The sequence below is a fragment of the Antedon mediterranea genome, chromosome 4 (genome assembly GCF_964355755.1).
Source record: "Antedon mediterranea chromosome 4, ecAntMedi1.1, whole genome shotgun sequence".
NCBI lineage: Eukaryota > Metazoa > Echinodermata > Crinoidea > Comatulida > Antedonidae > Antedon > Antedon mediterranea.
Genome location: NC_092673.1, coordinates 6927751 through 6938903, shown reverse-complemented (window position 1 = coordinate 6938903; position 11153 = coordinate 6927751). Strand labels below are relative to the sequence as shown.

General features: G+C 33.5%; 1 protein-coding gene across 1 annotated transcript; it reads right to left on the bottom strand.

The window, feature by feature from the left end:
* Positions 1 to 3635: 3635 nt before the first annotated feature.
* Positions 3636 to 10750, bottom strand: LOC140047963 (outer dynein arm-docking complex subunit 3-like). The gene is made up of 12 exons (XM_072092994.1): positions 10692 to 10750; positions 10095 to 10188; positions 9634 to 9758; positions 9105 to 9182; positions 8578 to 8751; positions 8289 to 8393; positions 6897 to 7019; positions 5912 to 6071; positions 5374 to 5641; positions 4824 to 4986; positions 4425 to 4629; positions 3636 to 3864 (listed from the first exon to the last, which is right to left on the bottom strand). The coding sequence occupies exons 2-12, from the start codon at positions 10174 to 10176 to the stop codon at positions 3737 to 3739; spliced, it is 1611 nt and encodes a 536-aa protein (XP_071949095.1). The 5' UTR covers positions 10177 to 10188; positions 10692 to 10750; the 3' UTR covers positions 3636 to 3736.
* Between the last annotated feature and the right edge of the window lie 403 nt (positions 10751 to 11153).

Below are 11153 nucleotides of genomic sequence, written 5' to 3'. Positions count from 1 at the left end.
TCTCCATTTTTAAAAATTGGGACAATTAAGCTTGTTGCCCATTGTTTGGGAAATTTTCCGACTAAAAATATTAGCGTTAAAAATAATTTTTAAAATATCAAAAATAATGTTGAGGGCGTTTAGCAAGAATTCAAAATTCATTCCATCAATGCCGGGAGCTTTTCCACTATTTTGAGAATTAAATGCTCTATTTATTTCATCCAACGTTATGTCGTGGTTTAAATTATCATTGTCTTCATTCTGTTGGCATTCTGTGATTTTTGGCAACTCAACGCTACCAATAGACTCATCGTTTTTAAATACTGTAGGTTCTTAAAATGAATATAACATTGATTAATAGAAAGTTCACAAGATAATTTCTGTTTTGTCTTCAACTTCATCCAAAATGTTTTGCTATCCTTTGTATTGAGTGAATCGATAATTTGTTTGCGTATTTTTTTATGAAAGTAAATTTTTTTGCATTTTAATAGCGATTTATATTGCTTTTTTGTCTGAATATAATTATTTAAAAAAGGTTGAATGCGCATAATTCTAAATCTCTTTAATGATACACAGATTGTTAATTAAAACACTTTATATAATATCTAAATATATTCCTGTCATTGTATTTGACGATTGTGGGTTACATGGCATGCAATATAGTACGCACTATTGAACGTTCGTTTAATAGTAGTTTATTGTGTGTAAAAACAAATTATAATATAACCTTTCATTATTCACCTCATGCTATTATTTGTACCATTACATAAATATTTATATATTCTAATAAACAATTATTTGTATAATAATAAATGCATACACCTACCTGAATAACACGTATAAATAAGAATAAAAATAGTACAATAAAACAAAGTACACTTGGACATAGATAGTCGCGATAGACACGCGAATATAATATTCATTTTTAATATAGCATCTGTCCAAAATTCTCTTACGAATACCTAAACACAGTACGTAGAACAGATTCCTTCGTTTCCATAGAGCTGTTCTTTGGTAAATGACAAATGTTTATTTTAGCAATATTATTAAATCATTTATCGTGCTTTTCTTACAGGTTGAGTATCGATAGACGTGAAATGGTAAGACACTCCTGAATGCAGGTAATAGCGTTTTATTAAATTTTAAATTTTTACAATATAGAAAAATACATTGTAAAATTAAGAACGATTTTTTTGTTACAGCTATAATGTAATTAATTACCATAATGCAAATATCTTGCCAAGCACGCATGCATTCATACCACTCTCAAAATAAATACTAATTGAATAGTTTGATTATCGGTTACAGTATCACTTTCAACAAATAATCAAATTATAACAATTTTGTTTCTCTATTTCAAACAAATTATATTTTTCATTAGGCCCTTCTATATCCATGCGTTAACAATTCCTTCATTTTTTAAAGCTAAGACAGATACACAATACCGTATGCTAAAATGTTATAAATACTATGGTCCTATAATGTTATCAATCTACGTTTCCACAAAAGTTATTGAATTATCTCCACCTATCTCAGAATTACAATGCAGAACTAAAGTTCTGTTTACATTATCAAACTTTATGTGACAAAAAATGTGATTTGCCCATATTATATTGACATGATGATGTCATATACTTGGGCATATCAATACCATACTTGGGCAAATCGCACTTTTGTTTGTCAAAATAATTTTATAGTGTAGATATAGCTTTCTAGACATTACCCACAAACCAATAGGAAATCGATTTTTTGCATTGATAAATATTAAACGGCCGTACATTAATCAGGCCGTACAGAAATATAATATAGTAATCTAACCAAAATATAATCGCAGTAGCCTATAATCAGTGGCAACTGATCAGAATTCAAAGCCGAGGGGAAGCTGCATGATATGTGAGTAGCCTAGAACTTCTGTTCAACTACTCTATCAAACGTGTTGACACCTTAATTGTGACACATAGTCTAGCAAAAAATAAATGAGAAGGCGAAAAATTGACGTTCTTGGCTCTCAATATCGAAGTATATTTCAAAATAGACGATAGAAATGTTGGATTTCTTATACGCCGAAAGTTAAAATGCCATGTAGAAAGCTATTCAAACAGAGGTTGCATTGAATTTGAAATAATACTAACCAAATAATTAAAATTTAATTAATATACAAATAGTTGATGTTTATGAATGCAATAGGGCAAATAATTGCATGTGAAAGATGACGATATGACATATTTTCATCTTAAATTCGTTCACCAATTCACATTATTTTGCTCGAATAAAACATTCCCGTTGTCATAATTGTCTTGATTGTCTTGTCAATATTAATGGTGATGAATGTGTTGAGTTTATAGGAATCAGATGTAGGAAACTATACCGATGATCCATCGTTATTATGCTGTTTATGGTAGTGGTGGTTATGGTTGTTATGGTGGTGGTGGTTATGGTTGTTTATGGTAGTGGTGGTTATGGTTGTTTATGGTGGTGGTGGTTATGGTTGTTTATGGTGGTGGTGGTTATGGTTGTTTATGGTAGTGGTGGTTATGGTTGTTATGGTGGTGGTGGTTATGGTTGTTTATGGTGGTGGTGGTTATGGTTGTTTATGGTGGTGGTGGTTATGGTTGTTTATGGTGGTGGTGGTTATGGTTGTTTATGGTGGTGGTGGTTATGGTTGTTTATGGTGGTGGTGGTTATGGTTGTTATGGTGGTGGTGGTTATGGTTGTTTATGGTAGTGGTGGTTATGGTTGTTTATGGTAGTGGTGGTTATGGTTGTTTATGGTGGTGGTGGTTATGGTTGTTTATGGTGGTGGTGGTTATGGTTGTTTATGGTAGTGGTGGTTATGGTTGTTGTTATATGGTAGTGGTGGTTATGGTTGTTTATGGTGGTGGTGGTTATGGTTGTTTATGGTGGTGGTGGTTATGGTTGTTTATGGTGGTGGTGGTTATGGTTGTTTATGGTAGTGGTGGTTATGGTTGTTATATGGTAGTGGTGGTTATGGTTGTTTATGGTGGTGGTGGTTATGGTTGTTTATGGTGGTGGTGGTTATGGTTGTTTATGGTGGTGGTGGTTATGGTTGTTTATGGTGGTGGTGGTTATGGTTGTTTATGGTGGTGGTGGTTATGGTTGTTTATGGTGGTGGTGGTTATGGTTGTTTATGGTGGTGGTGGTTATGGTTGTTTATGGTGGTGGTGGTTATGGTTGTTTATGGTGGTGGTGGTTATGGTTGTTTATGGTGGTGGTGGTTATGGTTGTTATGGTGGTGGTGGTTATGGTTGTTTATGGTGGTGGTGGTTATGGTTGTTTATGGTAGTGGTGGTTATGGTTGTTATATGGTGGTGGTGGTTCTGGCAATGGTGGGGGTTATGTCGGTAGCGGTGATAGTGACGATGATGATGGTGATAGTGATAGAATATTATGATTGGCCATGTGATATAACCTTCACCTATAATAAGATTATTTTTCCTTCATGCTTCACATCATTTCTCATGTCTAGGCTTAAGCAACGATTTTTTTGCTTTCATGTTTTAATTCATTAGAGAAGGAAGGGATGGAAACACAACCCCATTGCCATACAGTCTTTCCTGATATTATTCCCAATATTATAGTACCTTTTTACCTAATTCTGTTTGGTTTTCTTTTTGGCATGTTTTTAATTACAAGACGTTTCAATATATAATTTATTTATTTTATTACATCAATAGAATCATTGTTTACATTTAGTAACACTTTGATAGCTTTAATTTTCAATTTGATTGTTTTCTTTTCTATCGTCTTTTAACTCGTCGTGCTCTCTTTTTTAGCTTCCTTTGGTCCATCAGAACTTGACCTTGTAACTTGATGTCATTATTGGTCAGCATGTCCTCATTGTCCTGACTGTCGTAGCCAAAGTCATCTATAATATAAAAAATATTTACAAAGTTAGTTTATTTTGTTATTGTGTATTTTACAAAAGAAAAAGCTGATAAATGTAGGAATAGCCTGTACTGTTACCTAAGAGACATTCCGATTTACAACAACAATTAGTTATATCTACGCATTAGTGTGTTGTTAGTCAGAATTCGGCGCCGAGACTGCATTGTTGAAAATAGTAAGGACGCCCGTCGAAATGTCTCCTACATGCGCACAATTTATTCATATGAACTATTTTTAATCCTATATTTTGGCAAATCCCAAGGTCCCTAAATCTGTATCTGTAAAAGATTTTACATCGGCTTATCCACCCCGGTTTTCTCGTAAAAGCTTCTTAGAAAGCAACGTGTGTAGAGTATTTAAATTCTTAGCTTTGAATACTGTATTCTTTTTATGTGTGGCCTGATGTGAAGCGGCACCCATATCATGAGCGTGGCGAAAAAACCCTAATCGTCACAGAGAACAAAACTCCGTTATCTATTTATATTATCAATGCAATGCCAATGGATTTTATTTATAGATTTAATATTTTAAACAACTTACCGTCTTCGTAAGGTACTGTATCTTGGATGCGTATGCGTAAATTTTCATTTGGCAGACGATTTTCCATAAATTCACTGAACTCGGCTGTATGTCGAATTTTGACATCTTTCGTTTTTGAAACTGTGGACATCAGTTTGGCTAGTTTGTTAGTTGAGACCGCAAGTTGGTCTAGAGAATCCCCACTGAAAGCGTTGTTCCTCATTGGCTACAAAATCAAACGATAATGCGATTATAATACATAGATATTGGAGTTAAATTGCGATGTATCGGAGTTAAATTGCGGTTTAGTTTCTTCTGTGTTCAGACGAAACGGTTTTAAATTACAAATGTAGCCCACTTCCCAACCGTATCGGAATTATATCGAAGGAAGGGTAGAGTAAATATCTTTTGTTTTCTTACTGGTTTAAGTTTCACATCTTTAAATGTTTCGTAGAGATGATTGATGCCACTAATGATATCCACTGTTGTGCGAGTTGCGTTGTCAATGTGCGTGTTAAGCGAGGCAGCCCTCTCAGTCTGCTGTTTGAGGTGATCATGCATTTTTTCCAGCATCTGCTCACCCCTGTTAACAAGTTATCAATACCTTTATTAGAACATACTAGCGGTTTTATCAATTACAAAATAATACATCGATGATACGTTACCTATGACAATGGTGAATGAAAGAGGCAATTTATAAGCTTAACAGTATTCAACACCCTAGTTTCGGTTTATTTGTTTTTGGCACACATACATGACGTGTTTATACTTATACTTAACATTCACGCATGACTGTATCATCGTCATTATCATATCATCATCATCATGTCTATGTCTATCATCATCGGAATGCATCTAAGCATATTGTCGATACACTTCTCTTTTCGTAAACCCAATATAGCAGCGCCACATTCCCACCATTTTACTAAGGAATTTAAGAAATTTAATTAAAAAGCTGTAGGCTACTAACTGCGACATGTTGCTTTCACCGCTGTATTTCATAGCTTCATACTGCTTCTGCTGCTGGCTCTTCTGTTCTATTAGCCAGTTCTTCTGCTTCTCCACCGATATTTTCTGCTTTTCCAAATGCTCCATTGTGTGGTTCTGTCCGTGGAATCTCTGCAGTATCTCTTCGATGTCAGATACACCTGTTGCGTCTTTGATGCGCTGGAAGGCGTCCTCGTAACTGGTGACTTTCTTCCAACAGGTCTCGTCTTGTTTTGCTTTTTGCTGAGGATCTGTAAAAAACAATTTCAAACAGGTTGTTCAGCGGTATGGACCGACGCAAGTCTTAATAAAATGATAGGGGTGGCACCCTCACTAAATTCCGGAAAAGTAGGGGGTTACCCCGGTGTACTTTTTGTCCAAATCAGCCCCTGTCGTTGCCGTATCAGTCGACACAAAGGAATAATCTAAGCTCTGTCTACACTATTAAACATTGTGAAACTAAACAATGTGATGTGCCCATATATGCATTGTCTTTTGTCTTTTAGTATAAAATAACTTACCGATTGTCTGTTCGTCCGTTTGTAGGAAAGCACGTGCCCGTCTATCGACTTTGTCGGCAATTTCTTTCTGTTTCTCAGCCTTCTTTTTCATCTGCACAAGCTTCTTTTCACGTGATCGTCTGGCCTCCATAATATGTTGCTCAATTTCAGTAAGTTCAGCCTATTACAAACAAATTATTTTCTGATGATAATATTATTAATTTTGATTGATCCATAAGCAAAGAAATCAAAATCACACATCAATCAATTTGAAAAAGAAAAGTGACAATGGGATAGCAGATTATGATCATTGAAGAACAGGAGATTCTTGTGTTATAAGTTCTTAGTTATGATGCTTAAAGCTTGAAAGATTGTTTTAAAAGTAGTTATCAAGTTATCAAGAATACATTTCAAAAAGAAGAAAAACTAAATATTGAAGTTGTTGTCCCCTGAAAAATAAACCTTAACATTGTTTTGTTGTTGAATATGCTATTTTAATGTTACATAATAGTTATTCACTTTTACCCAAAATTGGACCGACAAAAATATAATTAACCTTTACAATTTAGTAAATCCAGCCAATGCGTTTTTGGTTGAATTTAACCATTTTATTTTGTAATTTTATAAATAAAAACAGTATCTTAAGTGATTAAGCTTATTAAAACTTCAAATACAAAATAACTCATTCAAATCCTGATTTAATTAACCTTCATTTTCTTGTTTTTTGGGGAAAATACATTTTTAATATTTATACATTACATACATAAAATATTTTTAAAAAACTATTAGAAAGATGTACTACTTTTACAACTGCTTTTAGGATTATTATTTAGAATTTTTCAATATAATTTATATAACCTATTTAATTAATTTGCGCTAGGGCTGTTATGAAAAAATAACAATTACTGAGCTGAGAATGTGTCTAGATTTTGTCATAGAGACGTAACTGCTTGAATTCAATTAATTGTTAGACTTATTAACTATCATAACACTCTTTAATAGTTACCCTGGCGACATCTTTTTTCAAGTGTGCGTCTTTATTAATGTTCTTCAATTCTCTGAGTTCCCGGATTTGATGTTCGAGTGCTTTCTCCAATGCTCTAAGTTTCCTTGGAAACGTCAAGCTTTCCTATAGATGTAAAGGTTAGACACACGATGTGGGGTGGATTGCTATAAGCGGTCTATAATCGGTCTTAGCGCTTAGCCGGCTATAATTCGTGACGTAGCAAGTAGTCTTATATTATAGACCATTGCTATACCGCGGTCTAACCTGTAAACGGTCTTTAAAATTAAAGCCTACTCGAAGGAGTCTTAAAACAGTCTTAAACCTCTCTTTTTGTTGCTTTTACGTATTATTTATCGTCAAAGACAACCAATTGAACGAGTTTTAAGTGTTAAATCAAATAATAACGATGATTTTATTCTTATAGGCCTAGAATGGATTTTCTCGCGTAGAAATGTACGTACTGTTATGATTGTGAATTGAACAAGCGTGACGAACATTACCTTATTTGGTATTCTACGCGCAAAGTACGCCCTCAATTTGTTACTTTACGCGGTCTTATCTAAGACTGTTTTATAGCAATGGTCTAACAGGGGTGGCTTTAGTAAGACCGTCTATCTGATAAAGCCGGCTTTAATCGGGGAGTTAAGACCATCAGTTAAGACTGTTTTATAGCAATCCACCCGTGAAAATGATGTATACACTTTACTACTAGTTTTTAATTTGAAATTTTAGACAGATGACCACCATTCTTATATTTAAAGTTATTAACAAGTTTTAATTTTGAGAATAAACGGTATAATATTTAATTAAATACAATTAAGATTAATATGCTAATGCGTTTGAGCCGTTTTTATTATCGGGACTGTATTGTTCCTCTTTCCCGAAACAAAATCTCGCTACTGTCTTTATCATATAAAACTAATAGCATTGCGGAATACATGAAGAGTATATAGTGGTTTGCATATTTAATAAATTAAAGGCTCGATCGCGCTGGACTTAAGAGTAAACATGTGCTTAAATTTTGAATATTTTCTTTTGCTTAAAAGCACTGATGAACATTTTAGTTGCTCATATCATTATTTATCAACGTCGGCTTACTGTGTGTTAAGTATTGAGGTTGGTTCGTCAGTGGCGAATGATCCAGTATCTTTAAATTAGGGTGGGGGTCCAAAGCGTAAACATTGTGGAAGAGCTGAATAACTCTATGTTCTATCTCCTTTTTTTTTTGGCATTGTACTTTCAAATTTTAGGACCAGACCGGGTTTATTTATTTATTTATCAAAAATATTTGGTAAATAGCGGAAACCATGGGCCGATGGCCCTAGACAGAAGTGGATTCCTTCATTGGAAATCTTTCTTGGATCTGCCTATGTGTTATCAGAGCCCACGTACCTCTTCAAGACACGCTACAATCTCTTTGTAGTTCACGTGGATCTTTCTTGCCGTTCGATATTTAGTGTCAGCTTTTTCCAAATTGTTCTCGATGATTCGAATAGACTGTATATTACAAAATTAAATACATTATATTTATATCCCATCTAGACACACTATATACACTATCATGATATAATAACTAATATTGCTATAAAGCTTATTAACTAACACGTAATCATTAGCTACGTATTACTTCGCCTGTAAGGTATGAGTGCTTTGTTTAAGTAATTGAGTATAATATGTTTACTTTTAATTCATTTTTCTCGAACATATCTTCCTCATTGTCGGCCTGCGTCTGTGATCTTTCCAAGGTAGTTTCCAACTCCTGAACGCGTTTTTCTTTCTCATTGCGTTCGTACATCAACGCGTTTAAATACTTGGCTTTCTCACATGTTTTCTGATCCATTTCGGCTACAGCAGACTGAAAAATGTTATCATTAATCAAATTCAAATAGAGTAGAAAGCCCTACTTTGGTACACCTATTGATCCACCCTTGTTAAGGATCACTCACCTCGGATAATAGGCCTAAACCTATACGATTCTGAAGAAGCTTCATTCTTAACTCTAAGTACGTGTGAAATATTTTTCTCTCAATGCACAACAGTGTTTCTTAACATTTAATTTTAAATTGTGTTTCCTTAGCCTCCTATTCGTAATCGTTCAGAATTTTCCCTTAATTTTACTGTATTGTATTGTATTGTATTAATATTATTATATTACAGTTTAAAGTTACACTCATGCAGTTGTTAGGTTGTTCACATTTCGAATCTTACCTCGGCTGTCTTTCTTCGAAAGGCGAGTTGATCTTTCCTTCTTCCAGAAAATGCATCAACAATAACTCTTTTATCTCCCTTTTCAGATAATAAAAAAAATTAGGATCATCTTGTAGGAAAAAATAATAATTTGTTTTATAAATTGTTAATTTGTTTTTATCTACCATGAATAATACAACATTTGAATTGATTGATATAAGTTTATTTGGTCCTCATTTGTTATGCTGTGTATTATTTGTATGGCATTTAATGAAATAAATGTTATTTGAATTTGAACTACTAGTTGTCACCCCGTATCAAGGGAACACCATTATTAAATGGATCATTTCGTATACCGTATACGACCAATCCCTATTCAGAGGACACCCCAGCAGAGAGTTTGATGGGTCCCGAATTAGGTCTACCCTTAAGAGGGGTTCTCTATAGGATAATTGTTAATAGTAATGAATATATGTATAATATAATGAATTTAATTATTATGTAGGCCTATAGGAGTATGATTCAGAATATGTAATGTTACTACACTTACATTACGTGTGTGTTCCGAAAGATCAACCCTCTTCATTTTCAGATTGCGGCGGAGAATCGATATTTCTTCTTCGTTCATCTTCTTGTTGAATTGGGAGCTCTCATAGTACGCCTTGTGGTCACGTTCTAAATATCATACATACATATAAATAATGTATAAAGCATTGAATAAAATAAATTAATAACAAAATAAATTAAACATTTTTTTAAAATAATGGATAACTGATAGTAATCATGGTGGCTAGTCAACGAATGATAATATTTGGAGAAAAAAAATATTGAACAAAATTTCTTTGTGAATATATTCATTACCCGTCTATTGATTTAATTTCAATAATAATATATTATCTTACTTCAAACTATTTTGGTTTCTTCAGACTACGTCACACATTATTATAATTATTTGTATTATTCGTTCATATACTTTAAAATGCATTAAATTATTTTAGTACAGATGCATACCTTTTAGGCCAAGCTTTCCTCTGTATTCCTCAATATGGTCATAGATGCTCCAGCCATTTAAATCGTCCGTTTTCATTGACATTTTGAATTATATCTAAAGAAATATATGAATTATCTTGTGCAAAATGTTATTCAATAAGTAAGGTTCTAAAAGTAGAGTGTAATAAGGTATGATATGATTGATGATGGGTGAATGTGTCCCAGCCATGCACAGCGCCATATTCATGACAAATGTGGGGTACCGATTGCTAATATACTGTACACTAGCCTAGGCCCAAATTGTTTTGGTTTTTGTTTGTGTGCGTGTTTTTTAGGCCTATTTGCTACCAAATAAATTATTATTCTTTCGTGGTTTAATCGATCTCCCGATAACCGACCTAGGCCTAAGTATCACACAGGATACCAACAGAAAATATGTACTAGACTAGCGATATGCCTATGTTTATTAGTATTACCTGGCGGTTACATCTATCAATGTCTATGTGATGAGACTTTTTATATGGTTAATTACTCACTTTCATTCAACGTACTTTTCTTCCTACTGTAATTAATTGTTTTTGTTTTAAATATATAAACAAAAAAATAAATAAAACTTACAATTTTCGATTTATTTCAGTGAAAATATATGCTTGATGCAGCTCTTCTCTGTTTGTACTTCGACAAGTAAAACATAAATATCTCAATGTTTTGAGGCAGTTACCATGCAACATGCAAGGTTACTATGGTATTTACAACGCACGCATTGATAATGCGCAATATAACCATGGAAGTTAGATTTACGCGCCTAACGTTGTATCCGGTTTGTGCACGTGACGTGTTTGTATCCCCCCCCCCCCACCCCCTAGTACCACCTTTCATGATCAGCTGTGTCTATTTTCAATGAAATTATTCAAATCATTAGCAAAATATAACATGTAACGTTTTTTTATCTGAAATACCGTAATTCAAATCCTCGTAAATGGATTATTTGAGATAAAACAAACATTTTGTATAATTACGCCAGTTGAAAAAATGATAATAACAACATTTGAATTATCTACCATTGTTTAAGATAATATT